The 27,153-nt window shown below is 56.4% G+C and overlaps 1 protein-coding gene across 1 annotated transcript in view; it reads left to right on the forward strand.

The window, feature by feature from the left end:
- The window catches only part of RAP1GAP2 (RAP1 GTPase activating protein 2), a 74,868-nt gene that overhangs the window by 12,392 nt on the left and 35,323 nt on the right, over positions 1-27,153 (forward strand). Inside the window, exon 3 of the mRNA XM_050714823.1 lies at positions 5,885-5,920. Within this exon, the coding sequence (XP_050570780.1) occupies positions 5,885-5,920 (36 nt within the window). The remainder of the gene's footprint in view (positions 1-5,884; positions 5,921-27,153) is intronic.

Below are 27,153 nucleotides of genomic sequence, written 5' to 3' on the forward strand. Positions count from 1 at the left end.
CCCGGCGCTCGCTGCGCCGCTTCCCTGCAGCCCTCGCTGTTTACGCGATGCCTCCTACGGCTCTGAGCCAGCGAGTTCACACGGGGACTGAAGTGGCAGGACGAGATGCACTAATTGGTGCTTACAGCACTGCAAGAGCATGCTTTTAAATGAAGAGCTGCCTGCTTTCCCTTGCTTTCCAAGCTGTTTCTGGTGTGACGTGGCTATAGGTTGATGCTTCCTACTGCTGCTGTCACTACCTGCCGCTGCACCGGTATTTGCAGGGTGTGCTGGAGCTGCTGCAGCTGTGTTGTTGTGATGCACTGCAGAGCTCAGCCATGCGGAGAAGCTCCCTGCTGTTATATTCAGGCGTGGAAATTGTGAGCAGCTGAGGAGAGCTGGGCAGAAATCCACTGGTGTGTGTGTAAGAGACGTGACCTAGGGGAAGCTGAAGGGAACAGATAACGTTGTGCTGCTGCTGTTGCAAAGGTTTAATGTGGAGTATGAGGTTGGAAGCAAATGTGCTCCCCACAAATGTGTTCTCCAAATGCTTCATGGTACCTAAATTGCAGCATTCAAGCAAGCAGCATATTTTGTATTTTTTTTTTTTGTAAATGTCCTTAAGAGCTCTAAAATGCAAAGGATTTCCATCATATTTCATGCCCCTCAGAAGAGATTGCTGTGGGCAGGAAAGTGGGAGTTGGAATGGCTGGATTTCAATCATAGCTTTTTCCCTGGATGTTATTTCTCTCTCCAGCCCTCTGGTTCCCCCCTTTTTTCACACATCAGACAGAATCCAAATGCCTCTTGATGTAACGCTCTTGGGTGCTCGGAGGAGAGCCTGACTGCTGGCAGTCCCTGGGAGCTACGCCAGCCCCCACTGCCCGGCCGCCCCAGGCCGAGGGGATGCTCTCTGTGAGCATCGGGGTGTGCTGCCTCACTGCAGTACTTGGTGGGTGCTCACGTCAACCGTGCGGGCTGTGGGTGCCCAGGGGCCGTGGCACAGCCACCCGTCTTGCCTCCAGCATGGGCTGTGCTGCGCCCGCCGTGCCCAAGTGCTGTTGCAGGACAGCCACTTGTTTTCTTGGGACTTTGTAATTTATGGAAGCTCCGACCCAGCTAGAGGTCAGCATTTGCATTTAAATGGCTTTTCCGAAGCCTGTTTGTTCAAGGACTGTGTTTTTTTGGTAGTGGTCAGGCTGCAGACGGACGCTGCAGTTGTACCAGAGCTGGTGAGCAGCCCAAGGAGAGAAAACCCAGGTGGCAGCTGCCTGGTGGCCAGGTGGAACGGGCTGGGACAGCCCCCATGGGTGGTGCTGCCGCAGGGCAGGAGTCCCAGGCTGGGCGGTGGGAGCTGCAGCAGAATTTGCCGGGGAGTTCTTCTCTGCAAGAGAAGAGGCAGTGGGGTTTTTAATTCTTCAGATTCAGTGTTTTTGGTGGGATTTCCCATGAACTGCACAGGTGGGTCAGGATCCCCTGGTGAGACAGCCCTACAGCTCCAGGGGCAGCAGGTGTGAAAGCCGCCTGTGGTCGGGAGACGTTGGTTGGTGCCTGTGAGCGGGACGCCCTGCACCGGGGCCCACCGCGTGATGCCGTGCGGCTCCTGCTGTTAGGAGAAATACGATATTTGCAGCGTAAGGTTGTGAAAAGCCTGAGGCCAAAAACAAAAAAAAAAAAAGGAAATGACTTTTTCTGGTGTGTGTGTGCATGCGCCTCTGCAAGAGGCGGCTGACCTGGAGGTGTCGGGGTCCCCCGCCCCGGCGCAGCAGGCGCTGCCGGGAAGCGCCGCGGTGGCCGTGCCGTGCGGGCGTGCTGCTGGCCCTGCTGTGTCCCCCTGCCCGCGGCACCCAGCGGCGCCAAGCAGCCACCATGTTCCACAGAAAGCGCAGCGTCTCCTTCGGCGGCTATGGCTGGTGGGTGGCTTTCGCTTCAGCACCCTGCTTGCTCGCGGCTTTTCTTCCCTCTTTGGCTTGTCCGGGGCCATTCGGGTGAGGAAGCACTGCGGGGCCCTGCTGGCACAGCCCTGCTCGCTGCGCGGGGCCGAGCACACCACGTGAACGCCGGGCAGGATGCGCTTCTCCTGGTGCCCTCGGGGAGCCCAGCGCGGTGCCAAGGGGAGGGTGCTGCGGTGCCTGGGGATGCACCCGTGGGGCTCGTGGTGGGTGAGCGCCAGTGGGCACGGCACCCCCACGGGCACCCCGGGGATCTTCCCTCTCCTCCTGCCTTGCTGCGTGGGACGCGCTGCCCACTCTGCCCTGCCCGGGCAGCGGTGCTTGCAGCCACCTCTGGCACCTTGCAGCCCATGGAGTGCTCTCACCCGGCATACAGCAGGTGCCGGGGCTGTCGGTGCCTCCCTGGGTCATCCCCGCACCTTCTGTCCTTGCACAGAGCACCGTGGCGGTCACCTGCACCCTGAGCTCAGCAGGGCTGTTTGGTGTTTGTGTCCCTTTTTCTCAGAGATGTGTTGATCTACAGGGAAAGATTTTAAAAAAATGGCACTTTTCTTCCTCTGCCCTTCCTTCACTTTTTCACTTTATGATCAGGCCTGGGAACTGAAGGATGCGCTGACAACGTGGAGGTTATTTAGATGTTTGCAGTCGGGCAGGAGGACGTTCTACCTCACCGTGCCCGGCGGCTCTGCAGGCTATGTTTGGCGGCTGCCCGCTGCTGCTGGCTCCGGGGCTGGGCAGCCCGATAGGCACCGGCGGTTTTGGGAGGAGCGCTGGTGCCGGTGGCTTTTGAGCTGAGCTGCTCGAAACGTTCTGGGGGAAATGCTGAGTAACTGAGATGTGATGTGGGACGGCAGCAAGCTTGTCAAGTGTTGGCAAAGTCTTCTGGCAATGTGTGTGCCTTAAGTCGAGCATTTTGCTGGATTTTTTTCCTTGATATAAAGATTGGAAGAAAGCACGCTAATTGTTTGTAAATCAGTTTTGTAAAATTTGGGCTTGTTTTGTGGTGCAAAGAAACGTCAGCTTCGGGGATGCCTGGCCCCTTGCCACTGCTTTTCGGAGCGCTGGCTCTGGGGCCCTGACCACGCTGGGCTCATCCCTTGAGCTGCTGTTTGCTGACCACTTCCTCAGCTGCAATCAAGTGGCACAAGTGCAGACTGGAGCCCTTACCTTCACCTTTGCAGGGAGTTTGGTATAATCCAGGCTTTGCTTATTTGTTCTCCTTCTCTGCTTTGGCAGTTGCAGGGAAGAGATAACAGCTAACCAGAGAGTAACACAGGAAAAGTGTCATCTGCTGGCTGTTACACGGCTGTGCTGCCGCTGGAGTACTGAGGGCTGGCTGATGGGGGAAGCAGGGTGCTGACTTTTTTAAAAAAAATATCAGGATCAGGTTCTGTGTCGTGATAAATAAAGGTTTATGGGTATGGGAGAAGCCCTATTATTCCCCATGTGCTGCTGGGAAGGTCCCAAGTGAGGCTGGCAAACAAATTCCCAGGGGTCCCCTCAGGAAGATGCCCCTCGCAGCTGTGTGTTCCCTGCAGAGTGCCCGTGCCGTGCCTGGAGCTGGCCAGCTCGGAGTGCGTGCAGTGCTGCTGTCCTCAGTGCGTGCAGGGCCTGCAGCCGTGGCAGGGGGATGCTGTGTGCCTGTGCCAGCCTCTCCTTGCAACGTCCCCCAGCTCCGCGCCATCCCACAGCCCTTCTGGAGTTTTACTGGCAAGGCAGCAGTCTGCGGCAGCCGTGTACCTGCATCTCTTCATCTTCTCACAGTCATTTTGGGTTTGCGGCCGACACGCCCTTCCTGTGGAAACCTGGTGAATAAGCACGAGGGGTGGCCGGGCACACCCAGGCACCTCTTTCTATGGGCTGTAGTTGCTATTTCCAGCCCTGAGCTGTGTGTGAGTTGTTGTTATTTTTCTCTCTGCCGGCTGCATCCGTTCCCACGGGGCCGCAGGAGCAGCATGCCTGTCCCGGGGTGGCTGGGGCTGAATGCAGCGCGGACGTGGCGATGGGCATCCAGGGGTGTGGTGCCGCGGTCGGTGTCACCCCGGTAGGTGCCGGGCCGCTGGCTGGGGCTGCCGCCGGGGAGCGCAGAGCCTCCGGGGAGCTGCCATCGGGCCCTGTGCCCAGCCACGGCACGGCCTCAGCCCCTCTGTGGGGAGGCCCAGCTGCATCGGCAGCTCCGTCCTCCTGGGTGCTGCTCCTGGGTCCCGGGGGGGCAGAGACGCCCCGAGATCTGTGCTGTTGGGAGGAGAGCCGGGGGCGTGCGCTGTTTCACATTGCCCCACCTCGGGAGGGGAGCGCTGCGAAGGGCCTGACCACGCTGCTCGCTCAGTTTAGTCATCTCGCAACTGCGGTTTCCCCAGCTGAGGGTTTTCTTTCTTGTATTCTTTCTTCTTCTTTTTTTTTCTTTTTTTTTTTTCTTCTCTCTCCGTGAGTCAAAATAACAGCAACTGATTTTTCTTCTCATGCTTCCTTCCTGACGGAACCCAAACCGCTGGGCACAGCCCTGCTGCCAGCACGGGCCCTGCAGGAGCCGTCCCCACTGCCCCTGTCCCCCAGCTCGCTGGCCCCGTTACAGAGCTCAGCAGCAGATATCTCACAGCAGCATGCTTCAGTGTTCAACCCGACTTAATATTCAACAAGATCTGTAGGCAGGCTGGTTAAATATGAAGCACTAGTAGCAGCTGACCTCGGTCTGTGTACGAGCGGCAGTGTGCCAGGTCTCTGGAAGCTGTGAGCACAGGCAGATGCTGGTGGGGGGCTTGCAAGGATGGAAGGGGCGACAGCTTCAGCCTGTGCTGCGGGCCGGGAGCCTCCCGCTGACCTGGGTGCCTCCGGGCTCACCCGGTGCTCCTCAGCCACAGAGGAGCTCCCGCAGGTTTGGGGCTCTGCTCCTGCAGCAGACAGAGCAGGGCAGGGGCCAGGAGGCGCGGGGAGCGCAGTGGCTTTGCCCACGGGCAGCAGGAACGTGCCAGGCGGGACCCCCGGTGCTGGCACAGCCCAGCCTGTGGCAGGGCGCGCGGGACCTGGCCCCACTGCGCCACCCGCCCAGCCCGGGAGCAGGGGGAGGTACGGCTGCTGGTGCAGGGGAAAACGCATTTCTGCGGCCTTGCAGCATTTTCTGTGATCGCAACGCAGAAACCAGTAGTGTTCTGTTGGTTTGGTTTGGTTTTGTTTGTTGGTTTTTTGTTTTTTTTTTTGGTGCACCATGTAGCAGACAACACAGAATTTGCAGTTACTGCCAAAAGACATAATTTTGCATTTGAGACATTATTATGATTTGCATTAATATTAATATGGTTTTTAACCATAATAATTCTGTGGAGACAGGCGCTTATTACCAGTGCTAAATACAGAAGCGATGTGGCTCGGGATCCCAGCCCCGCAGCAGCCGGCGGGGTGGCCCTGCGCTGCTCCAGCTCCAGGGCTCGGGGCGGCTGTGGGTGCTCGCAGCGAGTGCGGGCAGCTGGGCTGGGCGAGGTGCGGGGCCGGGGCAGCGCTGCGGGGCCAGGGACGGACCCGTGCTCACGCAGTGGGGCAGCCCAGCCAGCTCTAAAGGTCATGCGCCTTGCTGCACCTGGAGTCCTCACCCGTGGGACCGTGCTTCTTGTAAGGCTGCAGGGCTGAGCTGCGGGGTCTGGGGCGATGTTCTGGTGCACCTGCGTTGTCTCGGGTCTGTCTTCATTAAATCCGTGCTTTCTGGGAGGCTTGGGATCAGGGCTACATGGAAGGGCTTGGACGTGGATAAATGAATTTGAGGGTGTGATGGGAGAGCCAGACCTTGAGTAGAGCTAAGGGGGAAATACAGGAACAAGCTGGCCGGGGAGGCAAGGGGACAGGCTTCATTCCTCGGGTCCTCAGGTGAATGTGGACACCTGAGGAGGATGGGTCCCAAGGCTGGACAGCCCGTGTCTCTGTACCATCACCAGTAACGCACTGCTCTGCTCTCTCCCCAGGATCGACAAGACAATGCTCGCCAGCCTGAAGATGAAGTGAGTACCACGCTTTTCTCTTATAAAGCCACTCTCCTGTGACATGCATGGTGGCCAGTGATGGCCTAGAGCAGAGGGAGGATGCCCTGCCCTTAAAAACCAAGCAGCCAACCGAACCCACCCCCATACACAGGGCAGGTCAGGGTGGCTGTACCACAGCCGGGGGCTCTTGGTGCTAGCCCCGCGCTGTGCCTGTGCCCATCCCTGCGGCACCGGCCTGGGCAGAGCGGAGCCGTGCAGGGCAGTGTGTCTGTCCCCTCCCTGTCTGCCTGCTCGTGGAGCTGTTTCTGTGCACGTCACACAGCCCCTGCTCCTTGAAGTCCAAGGTGATGCATGCAGCGAGTGGTTATGGTGAACAGGATGATATGAATGCTGTATTTTTAGCGGGTTTAAGGCACGCATGGTGGAATTCACAGGACGTTGGACTTGGAGGGGTGGGAATGGGAGCTGGCAGGGCAGGCTGCTGGCTGTAACGTCAGCAAGGTCTGGGTTCGCTCTGGTTGGGATTTGGATCTCACAGTTTTGGGAGGGGGCAGCTCCCGGTGGGATATAGGGTGTGCGGTGCCCCTTACCCTGCTGTCCCCCGTGGGCTGCTGGCGGAGCGCCGGCTGTCCCTGTCCGTGGGGGTCCCCGGGGTGGTGGTGCCGCTCCACGGGGCTGCCTCGGGCTTGCCGCAGACCCGCTGAGATCTGATGGCACGAGGGTGGCGCTGCCCAGGACAGCGGCTGCGGGGCAGATCCCGTGCCTGCAGGGAGGTGGGCTGAGGCGTGCGGGACCCCCTGCCCGGCAGGGGGCTGCTGCCCATCCCCTCGGCTGGTGTGAGGGCAGTGGGCAATGTGGCTGCGAAAGCTGTGCTTGTTCCAGAAAATAAGCTTGAAGATGGAATTTGTTCAGAGCAGGGGGTCTGAGCCAGCTCCACCCAGACAGCCCCTGAGCATCCCAGTGACTTGATGCTTTGCCGGGGAATTGTCTTTTATCAGTGCAGCCGTGGCTTTCCTGGAGGTTTCAGCATTAAAGGAAACAACCTCCTCCTGTGGCACCAGGGATGCCTCTCACGCCGGGCCCTGCCCATGCTGTGCCTCCCTCCTGCTTCCCGAGCCAGGGATTTTCCATTGCAAGCACTCCTGTGGCTCCCAGCACTGTTAACGCTACTGTGTGCTAATATAGAAATATTCTGGCCAAGCCTCCCTTGAGTTCAAGGTAATACGTGTGGGTAACTGCTCATGCAGTTTCCCTTTATAATCATTACTTGTGCAAATTATTCATTAATGGAAAAGTATACAGAAAGCCTTCGGGGAACCTGCTGCTTGAATAAGCCTGTAAAATGCCCTTTGTAAATAGCACAACAGAAATGCTGTTACTAAGCTCATTGCTCAGGTTTTCACCGAACTAATGAGAAGTTTAAATCGACGTTTACAGCTTTCAGGAGCATGGGGGGGGGCATCTTGGTGAGTTTTCTTTTTCCCATGGTGCTGGGAAGGATTTAGCTGTGCTATGAACACTTCTGCCCTGTTTTATTTATTTGTTATTTATTTTTCAGGGCCTGTGCAGCAGTTCTGCTGCAGAAATGTGTTTAAACTTCTTTGCCAACCGTGTGGGGCAATTAATGCCCATGCATGGCTGCCTGCTCAGACTGTGGTGCACCGCAGCTTCTGCCCGCAGCGAGTGCTGGGGTCCAACCCTGGGAGAGGTGGCGAGGTGTGGGGTGCTGGGGGGCACCCATGGCTCTCGGGGGCTGCAGGGCTGGGGCTGCGCCGCGAGCTGTGCCTTGGCAGCTCGCGGTGAGCTCAGTGATGCTCAGCCCCGGCTGCTCCCCACCGGCATTGCTCCTGCCTGAGGACAGCAGGTATCTGGGGCAGCTGCTGATGTTGAGTCTTTTCCCTACATAATGCATTTTTGGTGATAGCGGAAGATCTTTGCTGCTGAAATGTGTCACCTGCCCCCAAACACGGATATGACATAACACAAGGCTGTCCAGGCTCGAGTACTCGCTTTGTTTTCCATGCTTGGCAATGCGACATCTGCCCGGCGTCCCCTCTCCTGGTGCCTTCAGTTATGGCCGGGGTCACATCAGCTCCTGCTGTCGGCGGGGAGAGGACCTGGGAGCTGTGCTTCTCTCCTCCCCCAGGCGTGCGGGGAGATGAATTTCTCATGGGGAAATTGATTTTTGCATGTCTGCAAAGCCTCTCAGAGCACAATAGAGGAATGAAAACGCTTACTTCAAAGGCAGGGCTGAGAGATGATTTTAAACGCTCATGAAATGCTGCCAGAGCCGTGCTGAGCTGCAGCTCCTGGGGAGCGGGGGGTGCCTGTGGCTGCAGAGGGAGCCACAGCCCGGCCCAGCACGGCCCGGCTCGGCCTGGCCTCCTGCTGCAAGGGTGAGTTTGCAGCCAGGAGCCGTGCCCTGGGCTGCTGTGTTTTCCCTTCTGCTCCCAGTGCTGTCACTTACACAAAACCAGTGACCCCTCCAAGCGATAAGCTTTTCCGTGGAGCAGGAGCTCCTTTCCCCCATCTCCGGTCCCTGTCGCGAGCAGGGCTGCCAGCTGCCCGGCCTCGCCTGCCAGCCCGAGCCGCGCGTTTGCTCAGCTGAGCGTCCCCTGGAGTTGTTCCATCCCCGGCATTTGCAGCTGATGCTTTCCACAACCTCTTAACGCTTCTGCTTTGTGGACAGATTGCATCATTAAATGTTTCTGTAATTGGGGCCCAGCCAGAGCCACATTAGATATTTGTAAAAGCCCTTAAAATAAAAAAAAAAAAGTAGTTTTGGTTTCTAACGCCCTCTTTTTATTACTGCAGCCTTCTGGCTAGGATACCAGGCGTAGGCAATTTTCTCTGCTCTATAACTTGTTAACAAAAAGACAAGCTGCTTCCTACAAGCCAAGGAGCACTTCAAGAAGCCTCGTGCGTGCTGCAAACATCAATATTGACTTGTGGAAAGCTGGCGGAGGCGGAACAGCGAGTGGCTGCTGGTTGTGGCCCGGAGCCTTTGGCTGCAGAGGGGACCCCGGTGCAGCGGGCCGCTGCAGGGTCCCCACCGTGGTTCCCTCACTGCTGGCTCCCGGGCAGCCTTCCTGGGGCAGTGAGCCTCCCATGGGGAGCACCAGGGCGGCTGCGTGTCCCTGCATCCCCGCGGTGCCGGTGTCTGGTGAAACCGAGTGCGGCAGCAGGAGGGTGCGAGCAAGGAGCAGGGCTGCGGGGCTGCTGCCTGCCTGCTGTGTCTGCTGGTCGTGATAACGAACTCAAATGCACAGGTGGCACCGCAGCTTCAAAGCAGTTCTTCCCTCTATCTCTCTCCCTTTTATTTTTTTTTAATTTGGTTTTCATTAGTTCCTATGGCAACCATGAATATGTCTGAGGGACTTGAAACTGGAGAGAATGAGTAGACATTGCAGAGGGGGAGCATCGGAGGAGGAGGGAGACTGATAGCCCTGGCATCTCGGCCAGGGATTCGCTCGTCCTAATTCTGGTGAAGGAAGCGCCGGGACGTACCTGCAGGTACAACTGGCGAGCAAACGCGCCGCAGAAGACTGAGCATCTCTGTGCAGCGGGGGGGCTCTGAGCTGCCGCCTTTGCTGCTCGGCCTCCGCAATGCCCAGGAAGCTCTGGTGAGTCCGGGTCTCGCCGTGCCCGGCTGGCTGTGCCCTCCTGGCCGGCAGCTCAGCTCGCGCCGTGCCCCCGCCTTGTGCCACGGTCCCGCTGCAAAGCGCACCTGGCAGTGGGGCCCCAGCTCTGCGAAGGCTGCTCAGCGTGGTGGGGAAAGGAGGAGCGGGGTTTGTGGCTGTGTGGCGAGCAGGGGGCTGCTCTGGAGGGAGCTCAGATGCTCGGATTCCCACCGTGCGTGGCCAGGGACTCTCGGGAAGTCTGCAAAGTGCTGCGAAGTCTGCGCGGGAGCGAGGTGGCCCTGGCGGCGGGCAGGAGCGGGCTGTGGAGGTGTTGGGGTGTGGGTTGGGGAGCGTGGGGAGGGGAGCGCTGCTGGGAGCCTGAGACGGGGCCTGGGGCTGCCAGCAGCGGCACCAGCACCAAGGAGCTGTGAAATGGAGACTGGGAGCAGGATTTGACAAGTGCAGGTGTAGGATTCTGGCACAGGCCAATTCCACCACACTCTTTTCTTTCTGTATTTTTTTTTCTTTACTCTTTACTTACTCCATGTTAAAGCTCAAAAGGGGCGTCGAGCCCAGAAGAAGCCCTCCGTGTGTCGGCTCGCTGCTGCTCTTTCTTCTCGTGCCACCTGCAGTACCTGCAGAGGGCAGGCAGCAGCTCCCAGACCCGCGGTGCTGTCGGTGCCCCTCAGGGTACGGCTGCCAGCAGAGCTTGTAGGACACACTCAGGCTCCATGGCGCAGGTCATGCTTCCCAGGAAGGGGAGAGCGGAGCCAGACTGCAGATAAATCCACTTCTGAAGCCTGAATGTAACCCCAGGCAAAAAAATAATCATATCAAAGGAACTTTGCATATCCAAAAGCAGCCCTGGGCCTGGTGATCTTACTCAGCTGATTTGCACTCTCACCTGAGGTGCAGGTTAAATGCAGGGTTCCCAGGGGCCAGGCAGGTTCCTGCGGATGCCCCCCAGCCCCAGGGCTCCCGAGCTCCTTGTCTGGGTGCTGCCCTGGACCAGGACATCCTGGGGCCAGCACAGGGTGGGGAGCTGCGGTGGGATGAGGATGAGCATCAGTTCTTCCCAAGGCTGCAGCAACGAGCTGCTCAGGGGCTGTCCTTCACTCAGAGACCCTTCGTCTGCTGGTTTCTCCTCAGCCCTCTGGGTTCTGATTAGTTTTTCTTTGGTATCACCAGTAAAGAGAAACCAGCAAGTATTTAAAAAAAAATCTATAAAATAAGTTACACCTTCAGGCAAAGAATCACTTCTTGCTTTATCCTTATAAAGCAAAAATCACAATGCAATCATGTCTGTGTGGAACAGAGGAGCCTTGTACACCAACCACTGCAAGTTAGCACGTGCACAGCTAAAACTCACATGGAAGAGCATGTGATGCTCATCTGATAGTGGGAATGGTGGCAGAATATGAAGGTGCAAAGAGATGAGATTGCCCTGACCTTCGTAAAATGAGCTGTGTCCGAGCTTGAGGCTCTTTAATATTTGATGGGCCAGAGCTGTGTTAATGGGGAGATGTGGCAGTGATTTAGTTTCTTGGCAGGAGCTGCACTGATGATTGCAATAATCTTGTAGGTATGTGCTTAGGTCCTGTGAGGACAAGGTCTGGAGAGCAGGTTGTGTCCAAGTAAATTCCCTTGATTTTACTACCACCTTTAAGATGGGTAATTGCATGCAAATGTATGCTTTGCAATTATACCCTGGCTGTAGTAGTACATGCGTTACAGCTGGGCCTCAACTCCGCTGCAAAAAAACGCTACCAGCAGTGCCTGAAAAGCAGCTGTCTCCAGCAGACGGAGGCAGGCTTTGTTTTTCATTTTGTTTTGTAACTGCGTATCTTCTGGGCTGCAGAATCTGCCGAGTGAAGCTTCCAGAGGTGATCGCCTCAGCAGCCTGGCTGCTAGGTAAATTATTAAAGCTGCGGTGCGGAAATGAAAGAGAAGAAACCGATCACGTGGGGCTGGTGTGCGACTTGCGTGCGCGAAGAGTTTCTGCAGCTCCCGGGGTGAGCACTTGTGGAAGGCGCTGGATGAGCTCCGTGCTGCTCCTCTGGGCTCTGCCGGAGGTTCCACGTCTTTGGAAGCCGGGGCCGGGTCCCAGCTGGGGGAAGCTGGTATTGCTGGGGGCTCTGGGGCCGACAGCGCCTCGGGCTTGCGGCAGACTTTAAAGGCTGCCGGTGATTTCTGTTCTGCATTTTGCTGTTCCTTCCCGTCCCCTTCCCCACACGTTGCTGTCCCTGCTCGCAGGACCGAGGTCTCGCATCCAGGAGCCGGCCGCCGGGCTCCTGGCAGGAGGTGATGGCCCCGCCGGGTGTCCCCGCGGGTGGCCACGGGGGGACCCTGCCCCGAGCCGGGCAGGCAGCCGGGGCCAGCAGCAGCCACCAGGGCTGGCGAGGAGCCACGCGAGGGCTTGGCTTTGCTGCCCTCCTCTCCTCTGCGACTTGTCAGTTGTCCTTTTACATCTTCTTCTTCCCTGCCTCGAGGTAAAGGGGACACGTCCCCGACTCGCCGTGTTTGCGCAGCACCCGCCGGGGCTCGCGGCACGCTGCGGGACGGGCGCCTTGGTCCCACCAGCCCGGGGGGGAGCAGCTGGGGTGCTCCGCACACGGGCGTGCTGCCGAGCGTTTGCTGCGGCTTCTGGTTCTGTTGTGGCCTGCTGAGAGGAGAGCGGCCGTGCTGGCGGTGCTGGGGCGGCGCAGCCTGGGCCACCCGGGGCAGGTGCCCGTGCGTCGCGGGGCGGCTGCAGACGGATCCGTAGTTTTAAAAATCTGTCCTCCTCAGCGCCACATCGCTAGGATTTCCACGGGAATCTCACGGGGCTCGCTCTTCGGCCTCTCCCCGGCCCTGCCTGCGGCTGGGGGACGGGCCCCGAGCCGGGCAGCGCCGCTGCGCGCTCCGAGAGGGGCGGCGGGGGGAGGCCGGGCCCGGCCGGGGGCGCTCAGCCGCGGCCGTCCCGCGGCGCTGCCCGCAGCGGCCGCCAGGTGGCGCCGGGCCCCGCTCCGCCGGGCCGGGCTCCGCCGGGCTCCGCCGGGCCGGCCCCCCCCCGCCGCCCGGTGCAGGCGCTCCCCGGCTCTGCCCCCCCCGCGCCGCCCCCGCTGCTGGCCCGGGGGCAGCGGCGGCGACCGGGATTCCCGCCCGTGCTGGGGCGGGGGGGCTCAAGCTTCCCCGCTGAGAGCAGGCAGGGCGGGTACCGGGCACCCGGCGAGGCGGAGGCGGTTCGCTGTGCGCCACCCCGTCCCGCCGGGGCGCTCGTCTCACCCTCGAGCGACGCCGCCCCATTGCTGACGGCTCCGCTGCAGTTATTTCAGTTGTTATTGGTGTGCGCGTGGCTCGTCTAATCGCGGCAAGTTTTTCTGAGCTTTTTTCCTGGGCCGTCTTTTTTGGTCACCTGACTGTAATCTTGCCCCTGATTTTTTGTAAAGTCTCACTGGAAACTTAAACCATCTGCGGCAGTCATAAATCATCTGTGTTTTCCCTTGCGATTGTTTGGTTTGGTTCTCGCAGCGTTTCATGTGCCCTCATATGGCAGTGAGGGATGAGGAAGCAGATTTCACTCTGAAATGGAGCAATCCCTTAAAAATGTCAGCGTAAACCTTGGGGGGAATGCAGCATCACTGCTTTCCATTGCTGCTGCTGAATCTGAGGAACTCGGCGGAGGGGCCGCATCCTGCTCTTGCGGGGTGGGCGAGACACCTGCCTGTCCCCTCGCCCACCCCTGGGCTGTGGCTGCATGGGGTCGGTGGCAGAGCCAGCCCCTGCCTGCGGCACCTGCTGCCCAAGTCCCAGGGTCGGAGCCCTTGTGTGTTGCTGTCCTCCGCTGCGAGCAGGTCTGGCCCCTGCGGGGCTAACAGCGGCTGACAAGTGAGATCTGGGACCTTTGGGGATGGTGTCTGGTCACTGGGAACCAAGTGTTCGGGATTGTGGCATCTGAATGAATCTTTTTCTAATGAGGATTGTGGAAAAAGGATGGAGCTGGTTTCTGAGGTGGATGCTTTCTGTCAAGCTTTCTGCTTCCCCTCTTCCCCTCCTGCACGTTTCCTCAGGACACAGCACGTGAAGTGCTGGCCCGGAGTCCAGCTCCAGCCCATAGCTGTCTGTGGGGGAGTGGGTGCAACGTGCTCTGAGCATCCTGGCTGTCAGTGTCTGATTTAACACTTCCCTGGAGAAGCTGCTCTGCCTTTGCTCCTGGGAGGCTGCATTAGGGTCAGGATCCTTTGCTGAATCAGAGTGATTTCAAAAAACCCACCAAAACTTTGAAGAGAAAAAAAAAAAGCTCCACTCTGAACAGGTCTGGGCTTGTATCCAAAACCAAGCAATATGATTCAATCCTCTTATTCTGGGAGGAGATAGGCATGTGTGAAAATGTTTGCATGTCCTTCTTTACTTGCCCAGTGCGTGGTGCACGCAGAGCCAGATGCAGCGGTTGCTGCAGTGTTGGCTGAGCCCAGCCACAGGAGCCCGTGAGGCTTGGCCAGGCCGTGGCTCTCTGCCCATGCCTGGTGCCTCCTCTTGTGTGTGGCCAGCAGCAGACACATGAACATTTGGCTTTTCTGTGCTGTTTATTCCGACTGTGAGCGGATAAAAGCAAAGTGAGCTTGGGCAGTGGGTGGTGCTGCTGCTTGGCCACCCGGGTCCCTCCTCACGCAGGGGATCTCTGCCCATCGGGAGCCGGCAGCTGTGCATCCTGCGCTGCTATGTGCACCAGCACTCGCTGTCCTGGCTGCTCTGGGATGTTAGCAGAGGGCGGGTGGGGATGAGCACCTTGGCCTCTAGGAGAAGAGAAGCCAGGTGGGGGCTTTGCTCCGGCTCCTGCTGAGGGTCCTGCCTGTCCTTCTGGCCAGCGCTGCCCCTGTGCTGCCAGGCTGTATCTGCGTGCACACAGCCCTGCCTCCGAGGGTGAGGAGTGCTCCTGTAGCACCAGGAAGCAAAGATGGGAGCTGGTAATCTAAAGGGAGGAATGCAGAAAGCAGTGAAAATGGGGTGAAAGTAGGACAGAGCGTCTGGTGGCTCGAATGAATCATCAGTCAACTCTCACTTCTGCTGCTTTATTTGCTTTTCATGCAAAGAAATTATTATCGGCTGCATTTTCCTTGCCAGTTTGGGTGCCCTGATCTGTGGAAAGGGAAAGGGCAGCGCCGTGCCTGGGTGGGTGCAGGTCCCGTGCTGTGCGGGCCAGTTGTTGGAAATGGCCCGTCCCAGCCGCCCGTCGCTTCTCTGAAATCTGGGCTTTGCCCTCGCGGCAGCGCTGGCTGCAGGGCTGAGATAGGGACAGCCCCGTCACCCAGCAGGGTGCTGCAGCTCCCCGTGGCCGTGCTGGGGCTGTGCTGGGCGCTGCTGACAAGCCCACTCCACACACGGCGCCGGGTGGGATGGCGAGCAGGTGCCCCAGGTGGGCTGCACTGAGTCCGAGCACCAGCAGTGCTCGGGATTGCTCGGGATGTCCTTAGCCAGAAATAGATTTGGATTGTGTGTGTTTGTTTCTTTGCTCTCTCTCTTTTGTGCCTAAAGGTAAGGCAGAGCAGGGCCTGTGCTGGAGCAGGCAGTGTCTGCCCTCACCTCTGGCTCTGGGACAGACAGGGGCAGCTCAACGTGGCAGCATGTCCCCCCCGGCCAGAGCCCAGCACGCGATGCCACGGAGCACGGGGAGGACGTGGGCACGTTGGCTGACACTGTGTTTGAGAGCAGAGCCGCCGTCAAAAATCACATCCATTTTCTAAAGGGGAAAAACAACCTGGGAGATGGGAGCCTTAATGATATCCTATTTTCTTTATGGACAGAAATGACTCCTAATGGGCACAAGAGCTGCTTTCTTGCTGAGGTACCATATAATTTAAGAAAAGTCGAGACAGGTCTGAGGGGCGTTGGTGAGGCACAGCTCGGCGGAGGTCGGTGCTCCCCTTGTCCTCCTCACCCCTGCGGTGAGGATGGGGCAAGGCTGCGGGGGCTGCCCCTGGGCTGGGGGCACCAACTTCGTGTGCAAGAGCAAAGTGTTTGCAGGTGGGGAGCTGCACCCTTGGCCCCAGGGCTGCCACCATTGCTTGGTAGCCGGATGGTCCCAACCTGTGCCAGCCAGAGACCAGCAGCTGGTGCGTGGGTGCTGCAGGGCAGGACGGGCTGGAGGGGTCGGTCGTTGCTCATCATCTCTCCGTGGGCTGGATGCTTGACTCGGGGTCCCCTGCCTCGAGCAGCATCGCAGAGCCGCGGGCTGTGCGCCGTGTTGCACAACACGCCTTGTGCGGGTGGCACTGCTGAGGCTGGGAGGTGGCAAGCCGGGGGTGGGTGGGCAGCGAGCGGGTGCTGCCGAGCCAGGGGGTGCTCACCCCAGGGCCATCCCAGGGGAGGGCGGCAGCGGGGCACAAGCCAGCCAGGCTGGTCCCGGAGCTGGCAGCGGATTTACCAAATCCAGCCGGCCCCAGTGCCGCTCCCTATCTGCGGTGCGCACGTGGCTCCGCGCGCCCCTTCGGGGAAGGGTGGTTATCGCTGCTGGCCTCCCCCGGAGACACCCAGCCCTGCGCCCGCGTGGCAATCCTCCGAGCACGTTTCAGAGCGTGCTCGGGACGGAGGAGCCTTTCCCAGGAAGAGAGAGGTGCTGTCAGCTGTAAGGACTTGGGGTTTTTCAGCTGTTCAATCTGGTAAGCCGAATTTGTATAAAACGTTAGGGGCAGGTCTTCTGTGGGGAAACCAGTGCCGCTCCACTGATGCTCCTGAGGCTTGGCTTGGTGTTTGGTTAGATGTGTTCCTGTTGATGGCTTTCCATAGATATTTGGGTTTATTTTTGGGTTTATTAATGCAAAAACCCAAGCTATAACGTGGAGGCAGTCAGCTGGGATTCTGCGATGTGAACGCGGCTTGCAGGAGACATTGGACGTGGCGCAGCGGCGTGCTCTGCTGCTGCGTGCTGCCGAGTCCCATATGTTAAAATGTTGTTGTTGCTATCAAAACAACCTTCACATATTTAAAGCTAGATTATCCACAATTACATCTGCCCAGAGGACTTAGCAGCCCCACGTGGGTCTATTTTTAGCTCTGCTTCAGAAGTAATAAACCATGCTGGTTTATATATCTCTTTCCTCCTGCTATATTTATAACTTGTCAAAATAGGAGCTGTTTGCAGACAATCAGAAGGATTGAAAGAGTATCAGCCTTTTAAAAGCAAATATTGTTGTAACGGAGGGAGGGATGTTTAATGGCTGGAGTGATAAAGGCACCATCTGGCTACGGATGTGTGCTCCCAGGCGTCCTGGTTTGCACAAGGACAGGGTGTTCTGCAGGAGCTGAGCACCCTGCCCAGCGTGCTGCAGGGACCCTCGCCCTGCTGCTCTGCACCCATGGCTCAGGGGCGCCGCTTCCTCGCACCACCATCGGTGTCCCCATGCCCCCGCAGCCATGCCCCCGCGGCCGTGCCCCCACGCCTGCTTGGCTGCTGGGGTGGGTGCACTTCGGGAAGCCTGGTGCCCTCCTGTGCCCAGCGTCCTGAGCAGGATTAGGGCAGCATTGGCTGTGGGAACGCAGGTGTGGCTTATTCCTGATGATTATTTTGTTAATTGCTGCACTGCTCCCACTGGTCGCTGCTTTTCCCTCTGCTGAGTGGGATCCCAGCCTCTGGCAGCCCGCAGGGCCTGGCCCCGTGGCCACCACGCCAGGAAATGTCTATCTCCAGAGCTTTATTTCCAGCGGGGCTCATAATGTGCAGTGTTATCCTCAGTTAGCAAACAGGCAACAGCCAGCTGAGCCCATATGATATTTGAGATCCTCACATCTTTAAAGCCTGTTGTAAAAGGCTGGGGCATCTCAGGCTCCTACCTAGAAGAGATGTAGAGGCTTGCCAGGTACTTGAATAGGTTAGGGTTGTATTATGAAACCTCTGTGAAGACTCAAAGGTCACTCCTTTCAAACACAGTCCTCTCTTATTCCTCTCAAATGTTACCGGTGTCACACACCAAGGACTATGACAGCTCCTTCCTCATAGAAGCAATTTGGTGTTAATCCTCTCCAATTTGGAAAGCTGAGCTCGATGTTCTTTTCACTGAGATGACGTGGGTTGTACTTCTTGGTGACGTGTTAATAATGTCTTGGCTTGACTGGGAGCTCGGGAGTGGGAAGTGTCCATCAGGTCTTCAGCAGCGCTCCAAAAATCAAGTGCAGCTGTACCAGCTGAATGGTTTGCTCCTCACCTGCGTGTTAAGCAAGAGGGAGGTTTACTGCCAGGCAAGAGAAATGAGGTGCGGTGATAACAAGTCCAGGATCAAACCAGGGGTCTGTGTCCGTTTTCCTCTCCCTGGCAGTGCTCGGGCTGGGAAATGGTGTACAGCAGTCGTGCTCCTTCCTTTGGGAAAGGGCAGCTCCTGCCATGTATGGCTGTGCCTGGGGCTGCCCCCAGTGCTCCGAGTACGCCTCCTCCAGGCCTCTTGTTCCCGTTTGATGAGGTCGAGCAGTGTGAGGGCATTTAACAAGGAAAATGGCAGTTTTCTAGCTACTGCCTACATCATATTCTATATTTTTTTTTGATCCAGAGCAAGAGACAAGGAAAAAGCCATAGAGCAACAGAAACCAGTTTCTGAACATGATTGACTTGAGCACGCTCCCTGTTGTGGGGATGTGTCATTGAAATAATACCTGTGTTTTAACTCCACAAATTATGTCTTTTCACTTACTCACATCAAACAAATTGTCAGATGGAGACAGTAACTGAGTTACTGGGATCCTTGGGGGGTGCAGAGGAGTGGGGAGTGCTGCTCGGGCTGGCTGCGTTCCCCATGGTGCAATCCCCCCATCACCAAGCACCCGCATGTCTCCCAGGGTCCGCCGTGGGCTGTGGGGATGGGACTGAAAAATGACTCCAGGGTGGGTGTGTGTCCTGCCCAGAGGGCTAGGGCTGCCGCGAGGGCTAGGGGTGCTGGTGGCTCTGGAAGCATTGGGCACGTTACTGGTGTTTGTTTGCTGTGCATCCTGAATCTGGCTTTATTAATGATGTTAATGATAAATGATGGCATTTAGTTCACTGATTTGGTAGTGAAATTCAAAGGAACTGCTCGTACTGTAAGGACTTGTTTCCTCTGCTAATCTGATCTAATTTAATTTAACGCTGAAATCTTGAAACTTGTTTATTCAGAAAGCCTTCATTCATAGCAAAAAATACCCCAAATTATCAAGAATATGATTTCCATTTAATTGCGCTGCTGTTGTGGGGATGACTACGCTGTGCTGCGTTTCACCGAGCTAACACAGCACGCTCACACGGGCACTGCAGCGGGCAGGGGCTGGCGCTGCCCCGGGGTCTCGGCTCCAGCCCGCGTTGTGCACCTGGTCCTTCTCCTCTCTGCTGCTGATCCTCTGCCTGGCCCTCAGCAATTCGCTTTGTCACCCTGTGCTGCCGTTTCCCTGTCCGCTGAGTGGCTTTGATTTATGATGTGCCGGTTGGCACTGCAACGTGCCGAGGAGTCAGCGCCAGCGCTCGGCTCTGCTCACAGAGGCTGGAAGGCGGCCTCGGCACCAGAACACAGGTCCTGGGATGTGTGGTGGGAAGGTGCCTTCTGAAAGCTTCTTAGGAAAGCCGTGTCTTTCTGGAGGCTGCTGAAGAGGGAATGGTTACAAAAATAGTGTCACGAGAACCTGCAGATATATAAAAATATACAGGTATCTGCACATATATAAAGTTATCTATAGATCTTCTCCCATAAAAGCGGACGCCGCTGTCAGCCTCTGGGCTCTGAGGGACGGTTTTATACTGAAGGCAGACCGGGGAACTGAATGCTCCCATCCAGCCCTGAGGTGTTCAGATCTGGAGAGTGTCGCTGCAGTAGCTATGGATGAAGAGTTCTGCCCTCGTTGGCTTGGCCTCGCTCAGTCTGCAGGGTTGTCTTTGCAAGTCATGATTGTAATTTGGGTAATCTTCCTGGGCAGCATAAACCTGTCACGCCACAGGCCACTGAGGCTCCTGGGGCAGAGGCAACAGCTGCGTGTGACTAATGAGTCCCCAGAAAGGCAAAACGTGTGCCTGGGGTGTCGCTCCGTCCTGCGCAGGACTAATTGCATGGGCCGTGGCTGCCCGGGGGGGCTGGCAGCCATCGCCCTTCTCGCTCGGCTTTCGCTTCTCGGGTGCCTCCCTGGCCCCACTGGCTGCTGTGGCCAGCAGCTGCGTCCGAGCGGGGCGATCAGAGCACGGCACCGAGTGAGGTGCATTTGCTCGTGGCCTGGCACGTGTCCTGGCAGCGTGGTGCTGGCGGGTGGCACAGCAGGAGGTGGCATGTTGTGGCTGGCACTGGAGCAGCAGGCGCAGAACCGACCTCGGTGCTTGGGCAAATAGCCACCGAGTCGACCTCCTGCTGGCTCTGGTACGGGTTGTGTTACTTGGGCATGGATAGCCACACGCTGTGAAATCCACTTCCTGTCCTTTGTGCTCAAAGTTTATTCCAAGGTGATAAGACAAATTCATTTTTTATCGCTGTGCTAACACAGATATATCTCAGTTTGTATTTTGCATGCCTTTGTGATATGCAGCCACCATACAGAGCTCATGGGATCACCCCTGTGGGAAAGCATCCAGCTGGGTTTCGTAACTGCTGATCCCCCTTCCAGCCTGCCCGGTGCTGGCAGTCGGACCTCATCCTGGCATACAAGCCCATGTTCCAGGAGTTCTGATTATCTCAGTTTGAGTGCTCCAGCAGATGACAGCCCATTTCAGGTGCATTTTAAAGTCAGATTAATAGCGCAGTGTAGCAGCGGTGGCTCGGTGCTGCTAATCTTCTGCGCACTGCAGCGATTATCCGCTTCCTCGTGATGCGCTGGGGGTTGTACAGGCGTGAGCAGGGATGGGACAGGGCAGAGATGCTGCTGACACTGCTGTCAGCTGCCGCTCCTCTGTGCCTGCTCTGGTCACATGGAAATGGCTACATGATTTGCAAGAGCTGGGGTCTGTTTGCAAGCAGTAGAAGACAGCTAATTGCCTTGAGTAAAGCACCAACGAGTGACTTGCCTGGCTCTCTGTGTGGAGCAGAAACAAAGACAAAGCAGCACTTCCAGGAGGGCTGAACGTCTGGGTTCCCAGAAAGGACCAATTTGCACCCCTGTGGTTAATCAAGTGCCATTTCCTGTCCTTTGCTGAAGCTTAAATTGCTTCTTGACTCTGCTCCGCAGGGCACAAAGGGTCTGTGCGTGAGTTCGGGTGTCTGCCAGCATGGGAACACACTGTGCCCGGCCGGGAGCAGCACCCTCCTCTGCGGTGCTCAGCTCACCTCCGCGGGCCGGCTGCTGCACAGCTGTGGGACAGGCAGACACTGCTGGGGCCCAGCCAGTCTGCGCGGATGGCCAGGGTAGGGAAATGCAGGTGTTGCAGTCCTCTGCGGGCTGGCTATTGCTATGGCTCTTTATTATTATTGTTGTTGTTGTTATATTTATTTAACTGATGCCTGATCTGAGGTGTTAGGAAGGTGCTTTCAGTGCTACCAACCACTCATCTCACCTGTTTGCCCTGCAAATACAGAGAGGAGTCTCATGAGATGCAGTGAAAGAAGTACACCACATCTAGAGAAACTGTGGCTTGCGTGCAGAGGTGTGTGGGCAAAGCGATGCCAGCTCTGGGTCCTTCTAATCCCCACGTTGGTTTTAGGTCTTTTGCAATTGCTTTTCCCACTGAGGTCTCTTCTCTCCAAGCCTCTGCAACCGCCAAACGGGTGCCCGTGTGCACCAGCGTCGCTATCTGCCCATCTAGCCTCCTGTCTGCTTCCTAGCACTTACGCACAGCTTATCTGAAGTTCTGTTGATCTTCAAACACCGCCGCTGTGCTCATGCGAGTCCTGTTCTATTTTTAATGGGTACCGATATCTGAATGGGCTTTGGCTTCCCTGCAAGATGAGAGGTCATTCGTTTGTAATGAATTTTTGTTCTTTCATTGCAGCTTTGATTGCTTTCCCTGTTTATTTCCTGGGAAGGCTGATAATTGCGCTGGGGAGATGAAACACCGTGGGTCCCGCTCGGCTGAAGTCAGGCAAAAGGTCAACGCGTGTGCGCGTGTAACGGGGGGGGCTGCCCGCGGCTCCCGCTGCAGCCAGGCGGATGCGTTTGGTTTCCCCGTCACTCTGGTGCCCCGGTGCAGGAGCCGTGGAACAGGGGGGCCGGGTGGCATCTCAGCCCCTCGGGCCCAGGCTGCTGCCGGTGCCACGGGCTGTCCCCTGCTCTGAGCTGGGCAAACGCTCGCTTGCACCACACGTGCTGAAATGCTGGGGCCACCTTGTCTTCACCTGGGCTGCCTTCACCGGCAGGCAGTGGAGGGCGCGGAGGCTGCGGTCCCTCCCTCACAGCTTTGTTTGCTTGCTTTTAACCAGGTGACCTTGTGTCAAGAAAAAAACTGAATTGTGTTTTCTGCTTTTATTAAATCTGTCCATTCGGAGAGGGCTCTCAGCTGGGTGTTGGGCACAGCGGCCTTCCCCCGGGAGCCGAGGAGCTGTGCAGACTTGGCAGCGTTTTGATGTGCCTGGTGCACACCGACCTGGCTGGTGTGTGGTGGTGGTGCAGGCCTCGCCCCGAGCCGTCCGCAGGCCCAGAGCTCAGCAGTGACTCCCAGATGGCACTGCCTCGGTCTCCGGTGCAGGCTGCTGTGAGCGGCGGGTGCCCAGGACCCCCTGAGGGGCTGGGTGGGTGCTGGTCACACTCGCGTGCAGGCTGCACCATGGCGTTGGGCTCCATCAGCTGGCACGAGCCAAAGGGGAGCTCCTTGCCTTCATCTGGGCCACGCCTCACCTGCGCCTGCTCCAGGGACTGGGGCAGATCTTTTCCCCAGTGGTGGAAAATCGCGGTAAAAGCCGCGCGGTGCCCCATGCAATGCCGTCCGGCTGCCCCAGTCCCGTGGGCTGCTTTGCAGATCCTGGGGCTGTGCATTTACAGCCGCGGGGTCTATGTGAAACACTCCAGCCAGCCTAAGACTGCTGCAGCAAAAGTCTTGATCTTCGATGACCTTGATCCTCGTGTAACAATGCGTGTCTGGTTTTTGAAGAGGGTATTGAGCATCAGAATGGCAGGGACTATACCCAGAACAAAAACAGGTTGGAAGTTTTCTTGTCTAATTGGTGGGTTTTCTGTATCCAGCTGTAATTTGAAAAGTAATTAAGCTTTCCCAAAGTCACCTTTTACTGCTCTCGATGCATATGTCAGTGCGTGAATGGTTGCTCTGGGGATTTGTCAGCTCCGGATGCATAGGGATGCTTCATCTGAAGGGAAAAATATATATATCTGCCTCCTGTTTTCTTGGTATTTTCCCTATGTCTTTCTAACTGAAGCCATAAAATAAATCTCTAATCAGATTACTTAGGGCTGGATGTAACATAATCTAAAGCTCTGTTTCTCATGATACTTCTCTTAAACGTGGATGCACTCTTATCCTCTTTCTGCAGCACATTTTGAAATGCTATAATCGCCTTCCCCCTAGTTTGCAAGCTCCAAAATCTTTTCTTCTTATGCCAGGAAAATAGGAATGTGACTGCCCCTTTTGCAGAAGATTGATTACTATTCCTGTCTTTCGGTCTGCGCTGCTGGTGCTCTCCTTTTGTCCCTCTGCTCCGTGGTGCTGGAGGTGCGGGCAGGGCAGGGGCAGTGCATGGTCCCTGTCCTGCACCCTGGCTGTGTGGCCGTGCTCCGGGGCAGCTCAGCCGGGAGTGCGGGGCAGGGCTGGCCGGGGGGTTCTGGGCAGGGGGGTGTTTGCAGGGTCTGGCCGGGATGCTGAGGGCTTTGCTTGCAGAGGCTGTGCTTTGCATTTGAGGAAGGGAAGGCTCTGACACCGTGATGTAAAATGAAGCCGCCTTGTTTGCTGAGGGGTAGCAGCTGTGTGGCAGTGAGGATCTCAGGCATCTGCTGCTGCACCGCTCCCCTCCCTGGCTCTCCAACCCCCCGCTCAGCTCCCCGCGATGGGCAGGGGCGAGCACCCAGCTGGGGGCTCAGCGGGTGCTGGGGAGGCTCGGGCCCGGGACCCCCAGCCCTCCTGCGGCACCACCACTGCTTGGCACATCTCGTGTATTTATGGCGCTGCCTCTCGTGAGCGAGGCGGCCGTAAATCCCTCACCAGGGGAGGTGCAGAGGGCTCGCGGGCCGCATCCTGCGTCGCCTGGCGGGGCAGCGCCTGGCCGCGGGCCTGCCTGCAGAAGCCCTGAGTCACCGGGGCTGGGCTGCTCAGGCCGCGGGTGCTGGGGCTCTGGCCGGCGTTCCCCACTGCAAATGCGCTCATCAGCAGCTGCGGGAGGTCGATAGGAGGCTCTGGGCAGCCTGGGCTATTCAATCTCACTGAAGAATTAACACAAAAGCCAAAGCTATTCCGTAAATGTACAGCTTTTCAATAATATTAATCATATAATTTATTCAGGGGGACGTTCTGTAATATTGGGAATGAAGGCTTGATCTTGTCACAGTCTGGTATTTTCAGATTCTTCTTTCTTAGCAAAGTGTCCAGAATAAAATGCCAAGCGTTGCATAAATGATCTGGCCACCCAGGTGATTTATTAATCACGGCGTATAATTGTTCCAACCTGAAATGAGTTCTCTCCAGCCCCTTGGGATTCAGTTTTGTAGTTAGCTGCAAAACTGTTTTCTCTGAAGCAAAAACGTCAGGGCAATTTTAGAGAGAGATTTATTTCTTCATAAAACAGTGGCAGCTGCTTAACTCAAAGGTTATTTAGTCGCTGTCGAGGTAGCATTGAATGCTTACAGGAAGGACAAAGGCTCAGGGGAGCCCAGAACGGCCGGCTGGGGCTGGGAGGCATCCCCGAGCTCCCTGCTCCAAGCTCCAGCACCAGGTCGGCTCGGCCACGGCTCCATCCACCCGAGGCCGGGGAGCTCCGTGGGTGGGAGCTGGCAGCCTCCCTGAGGACTGCTCCAGGGCTGAAGCAACCTCCTCACTTTTCCTAATTTCCAGTCTAAGCCTCTCAAGCTGCAGCATCCCATTTTATAAGATGTCTGTTCGTTGTAGTGTAGACACCAGCTGGAGGGTATTCTCTGGGTGCTGGCCCTGATTGGGTGTCCCAAACCCTCAGGGGGGTGATGCTGTCTTTGCATCAGCACATAAAACAGAGGTGTCCAGAGTCACTCCAGCCCCATAGAGCCCCCAGCTGCAGGCAGTGCTTCTGCATCTCACCGGGATGCAGGCAGAGCACTTGCCCCTTGCTGCAGCTCTGGCCGAAGCACCATCAGGGCAGTTTGATAGGATCCTCTCTTAAAAAGAGTAAAGGATGAACTGAGGACACACAGCACATCCGTACTCTGCAGGAGCCTACGCTCCTGCTTTGGAGGCAGCAGGAGACTTGGCTCTGCTCCCAGGTCAGGGTGCCCCGGGGCTCCCGTGCCATGCAGCTCACCGTGCTCGTGGCTCACCATGCTGGTCCTGCCGCTGCTCCCCCATTTGCCAAGCAGAAACCGTTCTCTGGGTGCATGATGTGCCATTTCTTTGCAAGGACAACCTGCCGGGGGTGATGGGTGAGAACAGCAGGCACTAGGGAAGGAAGGCTTCCCTGCTATCCTGCCCTAATCTGTCCTGAAGCCTTTTATCAGACAGCAGAATATAAGACATATAGGGCAGCTTCGCAGCCACCACAGGGACAAGCGATGTTCTTGGGAGAAGTTCCCTGGTCCCCATTTACCTGCATCATCCACGTGGCTGAGCAGCACTGAGAGTGCATCAGTCTCACTTCCCTGGCCATCACTACCAAGGACGCGCATCCCAGGCACTGTGCAGGTGAAGTGCTGTGCACTGCCCGGGGGGATGACTTGAAGTCCTTTTGGGGAATGGAGCTGGAGGTGAATCGGAGCCCAGGGGCTGTGTCCAGCTCACTTGCTGCCTGGCTCCTGTCAGGAGCCTGTGCTGCTGCTTTTTCCTTGCTAATATTTTGCCCCTGGCTGTGGTCACAAGGACACATCCTAAAGATGCTTACTGTGGCATTTGCTCACTCAGCCTTGTAAAAGAAGCTGTTCTTGGAGATAAATCTGCTGGCTGGGGGTGCCTTCGCCTCCTGGTGCGGGGGCTGGCCTGGCTGGAGCTGTGCTCTGTGCTGCGGGCACGGGAAGGGGCTTTGTGGCACCTGCTGCTTCCTGATCCGGTCCTTTGCTGCTCTTAGGGTAGAACCAGTTAGAAATAAAATGTTTAACCTTTTTTAACCTTTTAACTGGCAGCTTGTTTTGCCTGGGGTAGCAGGGCAGCAAGGGGGGCTCCAGGGTCTCCATCCCAGCTGCTGCTGCGCAAGGGAGCGCAAGTCCCCGGCACATCCAAAGCTGTGGTGTGAGCTGCTGCCTCCCTGCCCGAGCCTTTGCCCCAGGCAGCCCCGTCTAGCCCCTTGCCATTAATTATCCTGCCCTTTTCCTATAAATTACAGATCAGATGCAAACAAAGTCCAGAAGAAATTGATTACAACAAAGACTCGTTTGCAGTATTTGGGTGGAGAAGAAAATATGGCTAAGTGTGTCTACTTAAAGTGATTCTCTATTTCCAAATATGAGAGAATTGAACATCTTTAAAAATCAATACAAAGCCACTTCAGCATAAAACAAGAGAAGATTAATACTTAACTTGTCTGGAAATGAGGAAGAGAGACGGTGGAAGATGTCTCCAGAGACAGAGAGAGACTCAATGAAATTTGAAGCTGCTTGTTTAATGCGAGAGGTAAAAGGTTTAAAATTAAAACCCCTCCCCCTCCATTAAATGAAAGCTAATGAGGTGCGGCAGAATTGATATAATTTGGCACGGGAAATGGGTTCTATTTTCTTTTCTTTCTTTTTCTTTTTTTTTTTTTTACTATGTCTCAGAAACTTGTCAGACTGATGATTCTGCTTGAAAGGAAGCAGACAGATATCTTCTGTAAGAACAAAGGGATTTGTTGGTCCAACAAAAACTTTATTAAAAGGCTTCACAGTGTGAGTTAAGTGCTCTTTCAGTGAGAATGAAGGTAGCATCCTGGTTTAATGTACCTTTTTCCTCCTATCCATGCACATCCTCTCACCCACTGCACGTGGTTTGGCATCATCTGATGCTGTCCCAAGGAGGCGCACGTTCCGGGGTGCTTTGAGAACTGGTTGGATTTTTCATTTTGGGAAAGTGGACAACTCTACACCTGTTGAAATCACTGCCTCTCCAGCTGCTGCAGGAGAGGCCATTCTGCTGCCCCAGACTTCCCAGGGACCCACCCAAGATCTGTTAAAATATTCAAATATTAATCTTAGCTATAAGTTTAGATCTCAATGCTTTGCAGAGCTATGTGCTGTGTAGGTGAATACAGATGGGGTGGCCATGACTGTACTGCAGTCAGGTTGTTCTGGGGTTGAACTGATGTGGCATACTGACAGAAATATTGTTCCACGTACTTTTTATCTGCCTTAGAGTGGAATGCATAAAGAAATGGCTATGAAGATGTTGGGGATTTTTGTTGAATTTAAAGAACGCATCTGATTAGAGATTGTGCAGAAACATTTAGATAGAAAAGGCCAGAGCTAAGGTGGTATTGATCACCTCGAGCACAGCGGTAGGGAGGTGGCAGGCAGGAGGAGGCAGCGAGAGTGGCAGATGTGCTCCATGGCCTTTGCGAGCTGTTTGCTCCTGAGCAAACACATTTGTCAGGGGCTCTTCCAGGAGAGCCCCACGTGCTGTTAATAATT

The sequence above is a fragment of the Cygnus atratus genome, chromosome 20, assembly GCF_013377495.2.
Source record: "Cygnus atratus isolate AKBS03 ecotype Queensland, Australia chromosome 20, CAtr_DNAZoo_HiC_assembly, whole genome shotgun sequence".
Lineage (NCBI taxonomy): Eukaryota > Metazoa > Chordata > Aves > Anseriformes > Anatidae > Cygnus > Cygnus atratus.